Source organism: Lepidothrix coronata, unplaced genomic scaffold (assembly GCF_001604755.1).
Source record: "Lepidothrix coronata isolate B3197 unplaced genomic scaffold, Lepidothrix_coronata-1.0 Scaffold15, whole genome shotgun sequence".
NCBI classification, from domain to species: domain Eukaryota; kingdom Metazoa; phylum Chordata; class Aves; order Passeriformes; family Pipridae; genus Lepidothrix; species Lepidothrix coronata.
This window is the reverse complement of record NW_016690195.1, coordinates 4,853,920-4,874,619: the sequence shown is the minus strand read 5'-3', so window position 1 is coordinate 4,874,619 and position 20,700 is coordinate 4,853,920. Positions and strand designations below refer to the sequence as shown.

The following is a 20,700-nucleotide window of genomic DNA, read 5'->3' as shown; positions in this document are numbered from 1 at the left end:
GAATGAGGAATGGGGTTGTGGACATTGCACAACTCTTTACCTCTCCTTCTTTCTCATGCTCTTTCTCCAGCATGGTTCTTTCCTACAGGCTGCAGATAAGACTGCTCCACATGGGCTCTCCACAGGCTGCAGCCTACTTTTGGACATCACCTGCTCCAGCATGGGGTCCTCTGTGGAAAAAATCTGCTCCACCATGGTCTTTCCCACAGGCCGTAGGGTTCTGTCTGCTCCAGTGCCTCCTTCCCTCCTCTTCTCTGATCTTGGTGCCTGCAGCACTGTTTCTCTCACTTTTCCCCTCATTCCTCACACTGTACCCTGTGATGGGTCGGTTGGAGCTGGCTGGAACCAGCTGTGCCCTATGAGGCAGCCCCAGCATTTCCTCACAGAGGCTGCCTCACAGCCCCTGTTGCCAGCACCTGGGCATTGGCACCCAGTACAGTGGGAAAAGCCATTCCCCTTCCTGACTGCCCTTTGAGAGATCCCCTGTACTGCAGCTTTTGTAATGGACAGGTGTGAGCAGGGAGGACACGGAGTGCTTTCACTCCACAGCCTCACTCTCGGCCTCTCGGTTCCCTTCTAGAAAGAACAACTGTGAGGTCAGTCTGACTAGGACTGTGGTTTCTATTTCAACTGTCTACATTGACAATGACATAAGGTAAACAGCTTTAAACATGAGGCTGATACTGAAGCATCTGATACAAGTTTTAGAGCACTGTTTCAGTTGAGATCAAGTGGTTTGTCAAAAAGCGCAGTGTGACACTGGTGCTGCTGGACAGGAATCAGTAACTGAGGCAGAAAAACCTTGCCCAGGGCTATACATGAGGCAGACTAACACCAAGGTGAGCAAGGAGCTACAGAATAAAGAAGGCAAAATCCAGGTAATTGTGAAAAATAGAAAATATTGTTACAAAGAAATATATTTGTTAAATGCGTCTAGTAGCAAAGCAATTATTATTGCTAGTGATTATGAAAATCAATTTAATGTGTTTAATCTAACAACTGTTTATAATCAATAATTCCAACAAATATTATTCGGGACAATTTGGATTACACTGAAAACTTTTGAACTCCACAGATGTCCCTTAATCAATCGGAAATGTCAGTAAATTAGCACAGGATTAACTTTGCCTTTGGCCATCTCAAAACTAAGTAATCACCTAAAATATTTATGTGGGGTCTCCCTGTAGTCCACAGAGAGAGTGGGTATGGGCAGGAGGCAGTTCATTCTACATATTTTACAAATCTATATCAAATTGGGATCAATCCAAACATTAGTTAAGTATATAAATATTTGCACTTTTATCTGTTGCAATCTGGTTAGCAACAAAATTTTGTTGGCTGCTCAAGAGACTGAATTTTGTATAGTTAATAATTTGAATTTATTTATTTACCTTAGTAATGTATCAGAGTATAAAGCCTTCATGTCAGTAAACAAATAAGGTTTACTTGAGTTGACCTTTGACTTGGCTGACATTATGATGAAATGGTCCGTGAAAAGTCAGAGGGAAAGGAGGACTATTTTAAAAAGCACACCTTACTGTTTCTCTCAGAGGTGTGGGTATATATGGAAAAATGAAAAAGCATGTGGACTTTCATCTTGCAATGAAGCAAGGATCTGGCATGCACTGTGTAGGTTCTTTTACAGTCTCCTTGGGAGCGATAAAATTAGGGAGAGGGCAGTGTTATGATTACACTAAAATATAGATCATCAGCTCTTGTATCATCATCTACTCCTAACAAAGAACTGTGTCGTCTTGACCTTGTAGGTCCTGATCTTGAAATCAGTCACTTGTGTGTCAGGTTCACTGTAGGACAAATCTTGGTGACCTCAGCAGATACTAGTTTTGTGGACATGCCAATGATTTTATCTTGTTTAATTTTAAACAGTATTTACAGATTACCCATCAGGCTAATCTGTGTTTAGTAGCTATTTGCAGTTAAATTTTCTTCATCCCTCTCCATATCACTTTCACATCAATAAAAGAGAGAAAACCCCTTTTATCCGCATTACTCACATGGACTTTAAGCTTTTTTGGAAAGGGCCTTTCTTTTGCAGCAGATTTATACTGCAGTGGGAACTAGTGTAGGAACTATTGTCATTGCAAGAATGATTGAAACAGGTGGTGTACTGTGAGCTGATAATTTCTTTCTCTGTGCTAAAATTCCTCTATATAAAATAAAAATAATCTTAGTCACTTTCTAAGAACTAGATTTTGAATGAAAGTAATACAAACTCTTATAGTAACAATAACTCATCAGTGAGGTACTACAATAACTTGTATATTATCTTTAAATAAAATGAACATTGCTTATCAACAAGGGACCAGTGCATGTTCTTTAGACTAGAAACATGTCTATTCTTGGCCTTTCTCTTTATTTCCTGTCTCTACTGGGAAGAAGGGCCAATTTTTTTTCTTTTCATCCACTGTAGTGAAAGATTTTCCATGGCATAAGTAGTCACATTTGCCCTAGAATCATGTTTCTATTGAGTGCTCTCATGCCATAAATAATTTAGTTTTGTGGGTTCCCACCCACTATAATGTAAATGGTGGTTTCTTCCATTGCCATTTTTTTCTCCCACAAGAGCTTTCTAAATGTTATTTTGATTTATTCTTGAAAGACTTCCCTGCTTAAGTGGGTTATGAGCTCCATTTTTTTCCCCAGAGTGTACCAGCTGCATTTAACTTAGTGTGGTGTTTGTTTCAATATGCAAGTGTAAAAAACCCTTTTTGTTTACTGAAACGAAACAAATGAGGAAAAGTATAATGAAATTCTGGATTACTTTACTTTTCCGGTTACTTCATTTGCCTTGAGAAATATGGGGACACACATTTTCATATTTCCTTAAACTGTTCACACAATATCAGACCACCAAGGTAAGTATGAGTGATCAACACCTAACAATACAGGGAAAATTTCACTCATCTAAAAGGAAGTACAAAGAAACTGTCTCAATGAGAGAATAGTGTTCTTGCACTCAAAAAAACCCACTGAAATCCTCTACCTGTTTGTCTTCCCATACATACACAGTAAAAGACACCTACATATTTATGGCCAAATAATTTTTTTCTAGTATGACATTTATTTGTTTATTTACTTGAGTAGCTCAACAAAGTATATGTTTTATCTGTATATTTAATAAATCTTGAATTTTTAAAAATTATTTTAATGAGAAAGATGTCCATCTCTAAGATCTGGTCTATATCCTGTTCTCACATGTCTAAACTGAGGCCTCTGAAAACAAAGATTAAAAAAATCTCTTGAACTCCTGTGGTCTGGAACGGATTAGTGAATAAACTACCTACCTTATATGGCAAATTGTCTAAAACAGACTTTCCTTCCTCCCTGGACAGCTACCAGAGTGCTTCCTATATGTTCTACTTCATCACCTTTCAAAATGACAACAGCTTTCACTGGAAGTCATTCTTAGACTTCTGTTTGGTGTTCTACCCTCTCCAGCATTATTAGAGGGCTTTTTCTGAATCAGCTGGACAGAGCACAGTTGCACCAGGCATTCCACTGGCTTATACACTGACAAAGTCAACACATCATTTGTATGGTTGAAAATAGATTCCTTGCCCGACCAAAATCACTATATTAGACATTGAGACACAGTTATTTTTTAGGATAATTAAATTTATCTGGGTTTGGGGTGTGCATGTGCATGTTTGTTTTTAGCTTAATTGTCTTCTAGATAATGACTCCAAAGGGTCATTGTCCAATGGATAATATTGGTATTTACTCATGTTAACAATATTTTTTTCTTCACAATTTCATTCTGTTCCCCAAAAGACTGATTTATTTCCCCAGANGGTTAATATTTGTATTTTTTTTATTCCAAATACCTGAATAAAAAATTATATATATAAATATATAAAAAAATATATATATATATATAATGTATATTTATATGATGCTTCTAGTGGTTTGTTTTTATTGTTTTGTAGTTCTCATGACAGTTTCATCTGTCTAGATCAGTAATATTTTCAACCATATGGAAATTTCAAACATATTGGAAACATATAGGAATTTCAGATGTGTAGGAAAGGCATACTTACTGCAAAAAAGAATGATAAAATTTTATGGAAAGTGCTATAAAAGAATGTTTTAGTCAGCCTTTACAGATTTTTGGATTCATTGATATAGAGGCAACCTTCTTTTCTTTTACTTTAATATTTTATGTAGCAAGAGTCATTAATGATAGCTAGTAGAAATAGTTTCATTTTAACTCTGTTTTCATAATACTTCTTTTAAAAATTGAGAAAATATCTTTAACAAGCACTTAGCAAAGTTATTTCTTCATGGCAGTTGTCTATTAGAAGTTGTCTGATCTCATAAAAAGAGACAACATAGTGGTCTTGCAACTGTTAAAAAGAATAGCTAAGTATCTTTGTAATAACTTTCAATCTGTTCCAAGATTTTTTTTCTGAGATCCTAGAACTTCTTTTTTTATTATTTTTATTTAAATGAGCTATAGCAAGTATTAATGTAACAATACCAATGAAAAATTCTGGCCACATTGGAGACAAAAGCCATAAGAGCAGCTTTTCTCACGCTGTTTAAGGATTTCTTCCTTTTGGAATAGGCCAGTTCAGAAATCCCTGATCTATGTGAAAACTTTGCTTTTGTTCATTTGGAGCTTTGATAAAAGGTTTCTCATTGATTCCTAGTGAAACAAAATGAATATATTGGACTTCTTCCAGGAATACAGGGAGTGGTCCTATCCTCAGGACTTACTCTTATCTGATATAGATTTATGAATATAGAAAGCTTATTGCATCAATGCATATGCATTCCTGAAAACAGCTTAGTTTTGCAGTTTATAATAACAGGACTTTTAATCTACATAGCAAGTTGTAAAGGAACCAAATGCTGTGATACTTCCATCTTTCCACCACATGTTGACACACCACTCAGAAATGTTAGGATGTGCTATTACTGAGCTGTAAAACATCTGCTTGCTGTCTGTCTGTCTGCCTGTGTAGATGCCAAACTGTGAAGCTCTAAACATTGTCAGCTTCTTCCTTCTTGCTCGACATGGCCAGTGCTGCTGCAAATAAGACTGTCATCACCATGGGTTCATTTACTGTGGTCTTAGGAAGGCCACAGTGGGAAACAAATAATCCAATACATAAATTGTGGCTGTCAAAGGCTCTTTCTTTCACATGAAATCATTCAGTTATGGAAATCAGTTGTGGACATGCAAATAGAATATTGTGGAATTAAGGAAAAACATTATACTGTACTATGGTATGGACAAAAATAAAGGAAACTTTTTTGTATTTTCTTACTACTTAACTCTAAAGCTATATTCTAGCTTCCAGAATGGTATATTCCCTTACACTGATAATATAAAACATTTCAGTGGACTGTCAGACTGGGATGTGGTCCCACCTAGCACCCATTCTATTACAGACTGTGTCCAGGACCCACTTTGTTCCTATGTCAAGTACATTGACATAACTAATCTATCAGAAAAGTTAAAATCTAGAGTAATAATGAGGATTTCAATAATTTCTGTAAAAAAAGTGGAAAAAAGTGGATAGAACTGATAAATATCAAATGGAACACTTTTTTTTTGACTAAAACCAAATCCATCTGAACATTTTTGTCCACTTCTTCCTAACTAAAGTACATCTGACCTTCTGCATAACAAAACTCCAAAACTTTCACATAAATATTCTCAAAAATATCTGTGTGAATCTAGAGCATGGTGTTTAATGTTAGAGTTCAAGTGATGAAAAAAATCAGCCACAGGTCTGATTAAGTGTTAAAATAATTTATAGTCTTTGGCTTCAAAATTCATACTTTGTTTCAGATTGTAACTTTCTACCATCTCATTCCAGTCCACCAAATCTTGTTATGATTTTGTTAGTAATTAATGAGCCTTTTAAAATGAGATATCGTGTTCCCCTTTGTGTTTGGGACCCCATGATAAATCCCCTTCCCATCTTTTTTTTTTGCTCCCTTTACCCAGACGCTTCTGATTTTCACAGAACTAGATATGTTGATATTACAAAGTATGTTTTCTTCAGTATCTTTGTAAGTCCTACATTTATAAAGTTTCAGAAAAAAAAAAGATTTGCTGCTTGGTTTCTTTTTTTTTTTTTCAACAAACAAACAAACAAACAGTTTGATTTCACTCTAGCTTGTACAGCAAATCCAGGGTCTGAATTTAATCTTTGCATTGTTATCATCTGTAATAGCTCATATCAAGGCTCTGTGATATCGAGTAGAAACAACTCCATATGGATTTTATTACATTCTTCAGTTTGGTTAAATGACCTGAAATTATGCAGGCATTTTGCCACTGATCTATTATCCAGAAGTAAAAACAAAGGTGGAGGGAGAGTGCAAATAAATAAAACCTAAGACTGACTTGAACAGGAAGCAGTTTGTTGGCAAGTTTGTAACCACCAGTTGGTTTGCGGGCATGAGAAACATCTCTTTTTGTGTATACAGTAGAATCCCTAAAGAGAAAGTAGAAGAGAGATTGAATTACTTTCTTTATCTAACATTAATAAATTCTTTCTGCTAAACTCCCACCACAGCATCAAAGCACTGTCATGAAAAAACTTCTTGTTCACTGTTGACAGATATTAGCTGTCCTTTATGTCTACAACACCTCTATTCTTTTAGATATATTTCAATATGTCTTTGATCTTTGTAAATTGTACACTTCAGCACAGGACAGAGAGGGTAGTAGAAAAAGAATATTAATCCTGAGAAAGTGTTTCTATATATGTGTAAAATTATTTATAAAAATTGATGTAAGCATGTTGCATAGTGTGATGCCCAACAGTTTTCTGTCTGAGGAGCCTTTTGTGGAATAAGAAAACATCACTGGGGAGTGTGGTGGAATACGTATGTAGACTCAAGGAAAACAAGGGAATCTTACATTAAAATGCAAATTTTTTATTTACCTTTTTTGAAAACAGTACTATTCTTAATGAGAAAGAAGCTACCACTCATCTGGAGTGCAATTCTTATCCCAGCGTCACAGACCACATCAAATGGTACTTTTATTATGGGGTCCATATCTCTTGATTGTCCTCCATAACTGCCAGTGCTTATCTTCCATTCAGTGGCAAGGCCCTTCACAAGCTCTTTCTCCATTTGCCCCTGATTTTTGTCTCGTATCATATTGACCCATCCATATCGCTCTTCAATGCCCTGCTCTTCTCCCTCCTCTGCCTGCCTCAGGCTTTTCTGCCTAAGGCTTTATGTACAAATATGTGGGTCACTTCCAACTCAATATATTCTGTGATTCTGTGTTACTGGCCTTATGCTCATGTACTTAGACAAGAGTAACACCTACATATGCAGTTCCATGCACTTTACGCAGTACAGTATGCAAACATCACAAAATGGAATCTTAGATATCAATCATATTTGGCTACTTGACAGAGAAAATCAGTGGGCTGAATTACTAGATGTGACATTTTTAGAATTATTGAGTTAGGTAGTGGATTATACCATCAAAAAAAAGTTCTGTTTTTTGTATTCTTAACTATTTTGGCTTGAAATAATATCTATTAATTGTTTGATTTCATTTTAGCCTTCTTGAGCACAGAATTTTGGAAATGGAAGAAAAGCACAAAGAGGAGCTGGCCACTTTGAAGGAGGAAAAAGAGAACCTACAAAACTTAGTCACACGACAAAGCTACATAATCCAGGAACTAGAGAAGCAGTTAAACAAGGCAACAAGCAATAACAGCATCCTACAGAAACAGCAGCTTGAATTGATGGATACAGTTCACACTCTGATCACCCTCTGCTCCAAGGAAGGAGGTAAGAATATATCATTAAAAAACATTAGAAGTACTAGGAAATTTCCTCTGAAGTAAGTCCTGAATTTTTGGGAAGGCAGAACTTAATGAGCTTATTCCAAGAAAGAAAAAGACATTATAGTTGAGGACAAGAGAGCTGATATGAACACACAAATCAAATAGATTTTAGACATTGCTGAGGCTGACCCTTGTACTAACAGCCATATTTGATTTTTTTAATTTAGTGTCATTGAGTTATTATACCTCGACCATAGCTAGGCCATAATTCCATCGACTTCACATTAGCCATATTGTTTTGTTGCTCTGAGTATCTGTCTCCTTCTGTTGGGAGTAATACAACCAATTGTGGGTGTTAATTTTACAGATACCTATTCCTCATTTACTCTAGTCTTCCGATACAATCAATGGAGAGAATATGATAGAAAACAAAGTAACTCAGAATCTTTTACGTATATGTGGCTTATAATGTTGATGACCTTGGATTTAGGTACTTATGGTGCTGTCGGTAGACATCCAAAAGATGAATGTCTTCACTTGAATGAAGATTTTATTTATAATAAGGGATAATTTTTCTTTCCTCTGCCTTGCTGTGTTTTGTTTGTGTATCAAACACACTCCAAACTATTGCCCAAAATTGACACTTAAAAGAAATCTCTCAGACTCAGTTTGTGAGTTTAGAAGTCATATGTTATTTATTCTGTGAACCAAGTATACTGGTAATAATTTTGCCAAAGTCATGACATCTCAGCTACAGTTTACGTTTTTGCATTCTGTGATTATTCATTTGCATTTCTCACCATCCTGTTACATATTTATGACAATTCCCAACACTTATTAGCATATATATTTATCCTTATAAGGCCTCTGAGGGGCTTCACTGAGGGTCTCTGGGGGTCCTTTCTGTCTGGAGACCCCAAAGTTCTGAGTGACTGCTTTATGAACTCCTTCAAGACAATGCACCTGGTTGTGTAATACCGCTTCTTTGTTTGCTTGGCTGCTTAAGTTCCTTTCTTTATTGTTTCTTCACTTTGCTTGTCTGATTTCTTTAAATTGAGGCACAGTAATTTTCTGTGGGACATTCTATTGCAAGCACTACTGGTACTAGTTCTGTTACATCTCGAAACTCAAAAGAATAAAGATACAAATAACATCCTTTGAGAGAAAGTGTTGACAAAGACTCTAGGAAATTCTCCTCAAGTATGCCTTTCTTAGTAAATGGTTTTCTTATAGCAACAGAGACAGAAATTCAGGTAGAATTTCAGTTTTCGTATGCCAAAGACATTGCAGAGTGTCTTGGGAAAGACATTCCTTTTGTCAGAACTGTTCAAGGGAGATGGGTGAATGTAGACCACTGTAAAGAATGGAAACGTGACACTGGGAAGAATAAATTAGTAACTATGAAAAACAAGGCAAAGTAATACAGAAATGACAATACAAAAACCCTTTCTGAGAAAGGGTACAGAATAAACTTAGGGAGAAACTGTTGATGTGTGAGTTGTGATAGTCATTCAGTGAGCGTGGAAACATGGATGAGGGAGGTCTATGAGAGGTTAAGTACCAGCAGTCCAAAGAGTTCAGTATATTTGATCATTGTAATTCCAAGTGCCATAAATTATCTAAAAACCAAAAAAACCCACAAAAAACCCCATCACACAATCACACCATCCCATCTATCGAAAATTTGTCACCTCTGTCATTATTCAAAGCTCTGTCTAAGAGGTGGAAGACGTACTAGATGATTCAAACTATTCAACTCAAGGCACTGTGGGTTTTCTCTCTGCTATATATTCCCATGCAACTTGTGTGGCTTAAATCTAAACTGCTCAAGTGATGAGGATTACATCTCTTCCTTTGGAAGTATTGCATGCTTGGGTCCATGTTGATAGACTACTTTTAAAAAAAACCCCAATTTTTCTCCTCTCATGTTCATTCTAAATGTTCCCTTCTGCTCAGTTTGTTATATTGTTCCCTAGCATTTTGAATTAAATAACATGTTTCATAGTAGACTGTTCTCATATCAGTAGAGAAACATTGTGATGCAATGCAAAGCCTTCATTATGTTTTATGTTTTTTTGGCAAAGAAACCTGGCAGGGCTGTGTCCCGAGTGTTCTAATAAAGCTCAGGAGTATTTTAAAATCAGTATCGAAATGAAAGATATATTATTCTCATACAGAGATATACTGCAAGTTCTTTTTAAGGTTAAAAAGATTTGGAAATTTGGAATTTGATTCAAAGAAAAAAACAACAAACAAACCGACATTTTCCCTAAATTTCATTTCCTCAGCTGCTTCTTATAAAAACTGTGAATGAGGAATACAGAAGTGGATGTTTTAGATTGAGCTCCTGGGTACTAATTCAGTACCTGAAAATCTGAGTTTTCAACAGTCTTTTTAACTTCTGAGGAACTGTGGAGCAAAGGATGCTTAGCACAGTTATATGCCTAAATATAAATTAAAAGCCTAACTAAGACCCTTGATTTTGGACTCCATTACCTTTTGTGTATTATGTTCAGAATTTTCCTTGGACATCTTTTTTATTTAAAGAGAATAATTTAAAGAGAAATAATTGCAGAAACGTTTCCACTTATTGTCTGATTAAATCTAACTGACCAACATTTTTTTATAGATACATTCACAGCTGAAAAAGGAGTCAGATAGCTGAAGTTAAAATAATAATATTATCCTGGAACACAACACAATTCTAATGGAGACTAAATACAAAAGGATTTGGTTATGCCAAAAATCAAAGCCAACTTCAGTCTGTGCAAATATATGTTGAAGATGATTTCCATCTCCATATGCATGCTGGGAAGTTACACTGGAGATACTCCTCTAAATTCACACCAAAATACGAAACTTAGATAGTCTAACACAAGTCTTGAAGTGTGCACTGATGTTCAAAATAAAAAACGTTCTGTGAGTACTGGTGTTTCTTGGGAGAGGGAGAATAACAAAATGTGACACACAGATAAGTTGGCACCCCTTCTTTCTTATACTTCATAAAATCTCAGTCATCTAATTTCATAAGTGATATAGTAGAAATGGAAATGGACCAGAAAAGAATAGGACAATGGACAAATTAGAGACCTGGAACAATTCCTATATGAGGAGAGAGAGCTGTAACATACAGAACTATTAGAGAGGAGAGAAGGTATGTGTGATGTTGTCATGGAAGTGTACAAAATAACTAATGGTAGGGAGAAAAGGAACAGTCAGTAACATTAAGAGATATTTTCCATTGACAAAAGTCATTTAGGTTCAGGTTACTAGATATCCTCAAGATCAATAAAGATTTTTTAATTATTAGAAAGCTGCAGAGCTACAAAAGGATGGGTCCCCTTAAGAACTTTGGGTTTTTAACTAGGGACAGTCATCTTTGAAAGGAAGCACAACTTAAGTGAGGTATGAAGTCTAGAAGGCCAGATTGTCAAAGATGAGTGACTTTAAGTACCTTTATTGGATTTTCAACCATAAAATAAAAATATAAGTAAATATATTTTATATTACATGTATGTCTATATATTTAAAAAAAAGATTAACCATACCAAGAACCCTAAAATTCTCTCCCAAAATAAGTCACAGACAGGAAAATTATTTTATTCTTCTCATAAATCATAGTGTTCTGGATTTTCCAAATTGTGAAACTGAAAAAAGTAATAATATAGCTAAACAAATTAGTTTGAAAACGATTTGGTGATAACCATCGCTTTTTGATTACAAAACATGAGATACATTTCCTCCAGTAATGACATAGTCATATCAAAAGACATATTTTTAGATTGATTTGAATAATTTGGGAAACTATCACAGCTTTGCCTGCCAGGAGCCTGTGAATAATATAGCTGATTAGTGTAGAGACACAGGGCTGAACAGAAACTGTTTTTGTGTAGTTTAACACTCTAAGGAGCTTTGCTAACATAGTCCCTAGAACTGGATAACAACCCTAAGAAGTCTGCTTTAATGTTTCCACTGTGGCTAAGCAAATATTAGGAGAATTTCTGAAGGATACAAAGGCAAATGAGAAAGTGAAAAAAAACAACCAAAAAAAAACCCAAACCAAAGCCAAAAAACCAAACACTACCAAAAAAAAAAAGTAAAATAAAAGCCATACAAAGGATAAATTTTTAAAATATAGATGAACCTAAATAGAAAATCCAGATTCCATTTTCAGTGTCAGTTTTGGTACGAACCAGTTTTGGGATGGGGGCCACCTGTAAAACTTGGAATTGTTTGTGAGTTCAGTTTCCAAAATACCACCCACCTCTCTCCCAGTGTGAGCAATTCTGATTCTAGAATTACAGTTGCATGAAATCCTTAAAATAGATACTGTAATAGGTCACAAAGCCTACAAAGAGTCAAATAAATGCAGAATACTCTGGGAACTCACATGTCTCTGCCTTGGCCTGTGTCTGTGGCTAAATAGACTTGTCAGATTGGCTGTGCATATTTTAGGCAGGGGCAACAACCTCCGTAGCAGCTGCTGATAAATTTCTACAGTAGAATTTCTAAACTAAACTTACAAATGAAATGGTTGTTCAGTATAGTGAATATTAAAAATAAACAAATTGCAATGTAGATGAATGCCTGAAAATTATACTTTTCCCCAACAAAAGATGAAGAAACAGAATGGTTGATGTGAAGGTCTAATTAATCACCATAGAGATGTTGCATGATTATAGTTTCCAAGCCTATAGAAGTCCTTCACCTGCAACAGGTAAGAACTGGATAGAAATCACATTATTCTTAGCAAAGGTCATAAAAGATTTTGTGATTATTGTTTTCTTTAAACTGTTCATTCCTCATATACTTTGAAAATTTTTAGTCTTAGGATTGATAAAGCACACTGCTGTCACTGTCAAACAGTACATCTGTAACACAGTAAATAGTTTAGTAATGGACTTTTTAAGCTTCCACATCAGATAAATTACTTATGAAAAGGATACCTAGTGCTGAGTAGAGAGTCACATGAATATTACTAAAAAAAACCCTCAATGACAGAACAAACCATACACTACAAATTATGTTAAGGAATAGGTAATATCATCAAAGGTGTGTATGCAAGTCCAAACCAAGCATTTTGGAAAGTATATTGGTCCAGTAAGAAATTATGCTTCAAGCCAAATATCACAAAAGGTGCCCAGTCAAAAGTCATGTATATTTTCAAATACATTGTCTTTTTATTCCATTATAAGAAAATGGATTGAGTTTCTATTGTGTTAATATTAATTTGCATAACTTGTGATGATTGCCCAAGTACTCCTACCCACAGAACAAGGGAATGTAAAGTTCAATGGGAAAGTATGTTTAACCATAAACTTATTTTCCTTTTCCACTTCTTTTTTGTTGTTTTTGTCTGTCAGACTGCATAATAATACACTTTGTTAAAATGTTTGGCCAAAACTTATATGCTTCAGAAAACTAATGGAACAGTAGAGAAAGTTTTGTTACGAATGTCTGGTTCCATGACCTCCTAGTAAAGGAGAAATGAAGCATTATCTTCCTCTTGAATGCTGACAAGAAGCTGAGCTTAATTCTCAAAATGATACATGTATATGCTGTTTTTACCTCCTCTGAAGTGCCTACTGAGTTCATGAAGTAAATAACACGGTTAGTGGGTCTGGCATTTCAGAAAAAGTACAAATCTCCTGGTTTATGAGTAGGACAAGCAAATATGTTTAAAAGTTTATTTGAATGGAATTCATGCTTTTAAAAGGTGTAGCAATTAATGTATCCACAAAAAATTAAACAATAAGTAGTTTATTCCCCTTCTTGGACTGAAGTTATTTTGATGTTAAAGTTTATGCTGAAGTGAAAAGAGTGAGAACAGAATGGCAACTTCAAAGAAATGACCTGAAGGTTACAGGCATGGGGGAAGCTCCATTGACAGAAGCAGAATTACCCCAGCAGTGATGCTGCCCTACTTCATTAGACCGACTTCAAAGACACCTTTTATAATACAAATTGTATTTAAAAAACAAAATAAAACAAAACAAACATAAAAAAGAAATCCTTGTGGGAATACAGGACAGAAAAATGGAAGGGTAGTTTTAAATCTTGATATTTAGACTGTGTCCAATGAGACAAATTTTCTATCATATATTGATTCAGCCGTATTTTGGAATACAATAATGAGGATATTTAAATCCAATAGATTTTAGACATCAGTGTAGAAGAGCAAGGTTGTATGACACAGGTCTTGATCATTTTTTTTTCTGTTCATGGAAAGAATAATATTGGTACTCATCTGAGACATATTCTAAGGTGACAGCGTGTTTCATCTGGGACCATTTCCCTAACAATACTTTTTAATTTCTTAAGTGCATGCCTCCTCTTTGTACCTCATCCTTGACGTTATTAAGGTTTTTTTCAACATGATGAGACATAATTGGTGAGGCAGAAACCCAGAGTACATCATATCAGTCACTTCTTTATTTTTCTTCTGAAGTATAGAATCAAACAAAATAAGATTTTGCTAGAGGTACAGAAGTTTCTTAGCAACTTTGGTTGAAAGCTGTAGGTTTGATGTGGGTCAGGATTGTGTTTGAAACATGGTTTTAAGAAAAGAGTGCAAGAATGAAGTGACTCCTAATTTTTTCTTATACCAGAAATTACATTTTTGTTACCAATATTTTATAACATACTGCAATGTAATAACAAAGCATGATGTTTTTCATCTATTATTTTTTTATTTTTTTCTTAATTAAGAAAGAATAAAAAAACCAGACTTGACAAAGTGAGACAACACTAGAGCTTTAAACAAAACCCTGTCTAAAGCACTGAAGTCATCTGGTGTTCCACACTTATTATTTTCAGTCATGAAGTCCTACATTGATCCCCAAGGATGTCAAAGCAGATAGTTTCAGCTAAGGTTGACAGTATGTGTTCAAGAATACAGAAAACATCCATTTGCTCAGTGTCGCTCTACTTCTTCCTAATTTCAAGATTTTTTGAATATGAAGTTTCATTTTTATTAAGATATACTAAAGCAGTAACAGAAATACCTTTAGCTTAAAAAGAAATCAGAAAATCACTATCAGAAAGCATCCATCCATAAAGCTCACTATTATAAAGATGCAAGCTTGCTCGGCCCCGGCAGATGAACCTCAGGATTAAAGGGTGGGCTCAGTTCAGCGCATGCTGTGTCTCACCTAAAAAATCCACTGCGCAGGCTCTAAGGGTAATGACCTTTCCCAAATCTTCGCTTGCGAAGACTGGCCATTATAAAGATGCATTCCATCATACAATCTGCTATTATTTGTATTTTGGAAGCCGTGGAGTCATTATTTTGTACTCATTGTCATGGAAGAGAGGTCCCCTTATCGTTATGGTAGCTCAATTCTACTGAGGAAAGTGACCCACTGAACTGGAAAGTACTGCAGGGCTGCAGTCAGGGGCCAGGCTGACTTCATACAGTTGTGTGGATGTTCAGTTAAACATATACATCAGCACCAGCTTTATTGTGAGTTACTTGGCTTTTTCTGTTCAGGTACTATAGATTTCTTGATTCTCCTGGAGGCTATTTGTATTGATATGCATGTTTCAGAGAAGCTCAGAAAGCTCAAGTAGGAGGTTTTTTTGGAGTCAGTCTTACCTGACTCACTTAACATTTTCAATGTAGTTTTAGAGTTCAGGTCAGGACTTCCTTTAAAGTCAAAACTGTCACTTTTGTAAAGTGAATTGTTTTACAATGAGGTGACTTATCCATCTGCAAATACCCTTTTTCTTCATATTATCTGCTAAATAGTAATTATATTAGTGCTGATATTTATACGATCAATATATATGTTGGGGCAGATTAATTTTAATTTTGTTTTTTTCTAACATTGAAAAAATAATATTAATTCCAAATCATCATGATTTAAAAATAGAAGTATTTTCATACCCTATTTGGGCAAGAATACCTTAATTTCAAAGCTATGTTTTATAATGAAATGCAACAAATTACATTAGGTAGTATCAAGCTAAGCCGCAGTTTAACAGAGTTTCAATACTGAAATAAGTCAATTTGAATGTGCAGCATCTGAAATTTATGTCAGTGGAAAATATCTAAATTTTTCAAAACAGAATTTGTGGATTCTGATATTTTATCCCTATTAACTTGTTGATGATCACAGCAGGAGGTCAATATTTATTCATACTGAAAAACGTAATATTTTAAGTATATATTGTCATATTTAAATTCTTGATTGTTGATATTACAATCAATTACCCACCCTCTTTCCTACAGTATATGTCAGTGCCAAATCCCTCTTCACCCTGCTTTCTGAAATTAGTATTCTTCACTCACACCAAAGATATTACAGAGAATATCAGCATATATAAACCTACTAACAACACTCTTGATGTCAGCCAAATGCCTTATTAGTGAAAAATTTCTTTGTATGCATACCATCCTTCAGCTGGAAACATTAAATGCACATTAGGGTGCCTGTGTGGAAAAATATAAATCAATTAAAGAAATATGGACACTAGAAATATTAAACAAAGCCAGCAACTTAATCTCCTTGTAGCAGTTAGTGAAAGACATCTTTAGTTCTCCTCTCAGTGAATGGGTAGTTACTCACAAAATTGCTGTCTCAAGCAGAAACTTCTAAGGAACTGTATTGCAGCTGGATAATTAAGTGTCTTTATCTCTTTGTAAATGGGCCATAAGGCATTCTATTTCAGCTCACTAATGAGGACCACTTTATGGTATTCCTAAGTGATGTCTTTCAAATGCACAGTGATTCCAAGTATTATTGTTCTTGCCAGTCACTAAGGCTGGATTTATTGGGAACCAGACTTGATAACTGTTGATAATTTATTAGGTATTAAATAATTATGCCCTGGAGAGGGTGAAAGCTCACTATGTTAGCATCATTTTCCAAGACGGAGTTAATTCCTGCAGCACTACAGGAGGGAAATTCTGCTTTAAATGATTTATTTAATAAGTAGTTGGATAGCTTGAGTGCTCTTGTTATGCAATTGTTTACCTTTCTTACTGCAGACGCTTAGAGGGTGTGTGGGAGGGCAAAGTAGTGTTCTATTAACTGCTAAAACATTTCTATAAATGTTAATGTGAGACATCTAATTGGCTACAACTTTTCTCTTTCCTCCTCATGTTAAAATATTGATCTGAAATTCTTGTATGGAATGAACCGTAGTGTTCCTAACAAATCTGATACTGGACTAGATCATAGGCTGAGTAGAATCACTGTAGCCCTACTAATTGCATTTCAGAGTGGCCTGGTAGTTATGCTGGATACTTAAGCGAGATTTGCACACCTCTTTAGGCCTCCCAGTGCAGTGAGTAGCCATTTAGGATCAGGGGTTGAGGGCAAAGGGACTATTTTTGCTTTTGTCATTTCTCCTTGAAACAATATCCTTCCACTTCTCCATTCAGTCCAGGGGTTGTAGGGTCACAGGGTAAATCAAGATCGTTGAGCTCCTCCAGCAGAATGATAAACTTGTATAACAAACAAAGAAACAAAACAACCAAGCAACCAAACAAAACTCCCAAGCTTTCCTCCCCGCTTCCCCCCTTTACCAAACCCAAATGCTTTCTGCCAGATCTCCTATTAACTGATGCATTCTGTGCCTATGGAACCAGTCTACAGCCAACAGATATAGCAAGAACAGCACCACTCCTGCAAGTGACACTGTCATTGCACTGTGTCTGGGGTTAAGACTGAGTGCTCCCTTAGACATCAAAAATGTTCATGTATACATATATATATATATACTTATACTTTCATAGTCTGAATGTCTAAATGAAGGCCAGCATTTTCCATTTTCCATTCTAATCATTCAGCAAATGAATGTGCCTGAGGAAGGAATTCTAAAGTTTTATTTTCTCCTAGCTTTTAAAATACCAATGTATGTTCAAGGTAAGCTCCCAAGGAAATCTTAAGTGAAAGACATGGGAGGTGTTACTTGCTTATTAATGGTCAAAAGAAAAATAGTATTTTATAAATTGTTAACAGAACAGAGAAAATCAGAAAAACATTTGTATCACATAACTCATGTTGTATTCAAACACTGTATAAATTATTGGAACACACATCTCAAAAAAAAAGCTACAAAGACAGATGATTGAATATATGAAATAGCATTAATTAAGGATATGAGGGATACTTCAGGCAGTATAGATGATAATAGAAGGAGAAAGCAGTAGAAATTGTAGATGCTGCTTACTTTCATCTAAGAATGAAGGGTCACCAGTTGAAACACTGGTTAAAAGCTAGCAGTAGGAGATTGTCCACCACATGGCATGTGTATGGAGTTCCTTGGAATGGGACAATGAAGGATTAAAATTAATGTGGCTTCAAAAACGCAACTGGAAAAATTAATGGAAGAAAATTTTTTCTAAGCCTACTGAATATGCAGATATTACATCTGGCAGAGGAAGTGCTTATGCTGTAAATTCCTGGATATGCTTTCCTGCATTTATGCTGTTCTCCAGTCATCTGCCTTGGACATCTGTTCCTACTGAAGAATCTTTTTTGGGCCAGGTGTTAGTCAAACTCTTGCAAAATCTTAGAGCCCTCCTGAGGAGGGAAAGGCCTAAAGGAAAAGAAAATAATGATAAAATAAGTAATTATGAGGGCATAAGAATAAAAAAATCAGATTAGGTTAAAACATCAAGTCCTGTGAGGAAGCCCCATGGCTTCTATGGTCCTGATGCTGGAGATGGGACATTGGAGAGGCTGGAGCAGCAGTTTATCCTGGTATAGCTACTCTCATTACTTTATCTGGGAACAATACAGTTTTATAAACTGGAAGCTGAAAATTTATTATCTATAAACTTGATTATGGAACAACAATTCCCAGAAGAGAAATATTTTATTCCGGTATATCAAAATGAACTTTTCCAATTTGCTATTGGCCAGCTCTTTTTGTCATATTCAGAGCAATCTCAAAATGCAATTTTAGTTTGAAAAGCATTTTGGTGAATACGTACTCTGTTGGAAGGAAAATGCATGTCCAAATCCCAGTTCTAAACTTCCTCTCTAGTAAAGAAATGTGTGTACACAACCATGCACAACAACATATCTGAGAAGACTGCTAGACTCCAAGACATATAGAAGCAACTTTCCAATTAATATCCGTCCTTTTTTTTTTTTTTACTAAAGGTGATATTCAGACTTTATGGAGATGAAAATAAAACATAGCATTAGTACAGGAGTAAATAAAGTTGACATTAGAGAAAGTTTTGAATTCGGTGGTGGTATCTTGTCTTTACAATTATTTAGATTTGGGTAGTAAATGCATATAAGTTCACATTCAAAAATCTTGCTTCACTAGCTAGATGTTAAAAGTTCCTGATGTTTTATCAATAATAAGTAACTTCAATTTTTTTTTAATTTCATACATATCAGTGGATTGTAATTTTTTAATTATTTTTCACATTGGTTATATTGAGTAATTGTGGTAGCTTTAATAATCCAGAAATATGTTTTGGAGAGGGAAAACAGATAGTATGTAATGTGTACTTGAATCTAGAAAATTGAATCCAGAAAACATGCTTTCAAGTCCTTTTTGGAAAGCAAAAAATGTACTCTTATACTGCTGTCATTTCAGTTTGTTGGCATCACTGTAGTTATCTGGAGAGTATAGCTGACTTGAAATCAGCCTTCAGGTTTCTGCCATTCCCTGTAATTTCTGTGACATTTGCAGCACAACAGTGTTGTCACGGAGTTGTCTTGTTGGAGGGAATAGCTGGGTGTCACAGTCAGCTATTAGTTTGTAGTTTAATGTTTGTTCTCAAGTGGAGGTTGGTATATGTAAGACTAGGACACTGAAAAAACAGACTATACCTCTGGCTGTAAGTCAACAAAAACTGTAAGTCTGCATATCTTTCCTCCTTAAAACAAAAATAATCTTCACTCATAATCTGTCAGATCCGTTTGTGCTTCCTGATGCTAAATCTGGGAACATATATACATGTTTGGGCAGTGTTCCAGGCCTCTTCACTGGGTGTATTTGACTGACATCCTTTCGATAACATTAGCAAACTGTTCTGGATTTGATTCTTCAAAAACCAGGGGCTGTTTGCGATCGTAACTGGAATTTTGTTGGTGCACAGCAGCTGCACCCAAATGGCTGGGAAAGAGGTCAGAGACACAGGGTCTCCTACAGAAATGTAGGATTCCCCAGCATGTGTCTGGAACCATGACAAGATCAAGGCAAAATTTATTTGCAGTCTGGATCTAGACAGACACTGCCATTTGGTAGTCCTTGAATGACCCTATCCTGGAATGTTAGAGCTGTAGGTAAAAACCATCAATCTACAATCTTCTCCTTTTTGATTTTTTATAAGTCATTCAACTCAAGACATAAATTTTTACCTCATATGCTTTTGATAGAGTAGCTAAAATTTTATTCAATTATATTTGCCAACAAGATATGGAGAAAGACTTTTCCTTTCTTGCCTCAAAAGCATGAAGAATTTTTTTAAGTGGCTTTTGGTATGTATAGTGATTATTAAATTCTATAAGAAAACTAGATTTATGTAAATAAAACATTAAAACAATTAAAATATAATAATTCACTAAGACACTAAAGAAAGCTCTGCGTATCTGTCCAAATAAGTCACTATCACACAGAAAAACCAACAACTGCCTTTCATTTGCTGGCAGGATCACTAAAGGACATAATACTCTGGTGATTAACTCAATCTCAACTGATTTCAGAAACATGGAAGTTCAGATCACAAATAATTTAGTAAATATGAAGGTGATTTTGTTGATTCAGTCAACATCAAGAACTGCAGTTTAATATTCTTTATTGCTTACAGACAAACATTCACCAGATATCTGATGGAGACTTCAAAAGCAATGAGATAACCACTGAACTTTCTCAAAAACAACCAGAAATCTCAATTTAAAAAAAAAAATCAAGTCTATTGTTTTATTTTTTTTCTTAGTTGAGA

At 35.3% G+C, this 20,700-nt stretch overlaps 1 protein-coding gene across 1 annotated transcript in view; it reads left to right on the top strand.

Annotated features, from left to right (window-relative positions):
• Positions 1-20,700, top strand: part of ANGPT1 (angiopoietin 1) — a 169,458-nt gene that overhangs the window by 77,201 nt on the left and 71,557 nt on the right. Inside the window, exon 4 of the mRNA XM_017806333.1 lies at positions 7,559-7,791. Coding sequence (XP_017661822.1) covers positions 7,559-7,791 — 233 coding nt within the window. The remainder of the gene's footprint in view (positions 1-7,558; positions 7,792-20,700) is intronic.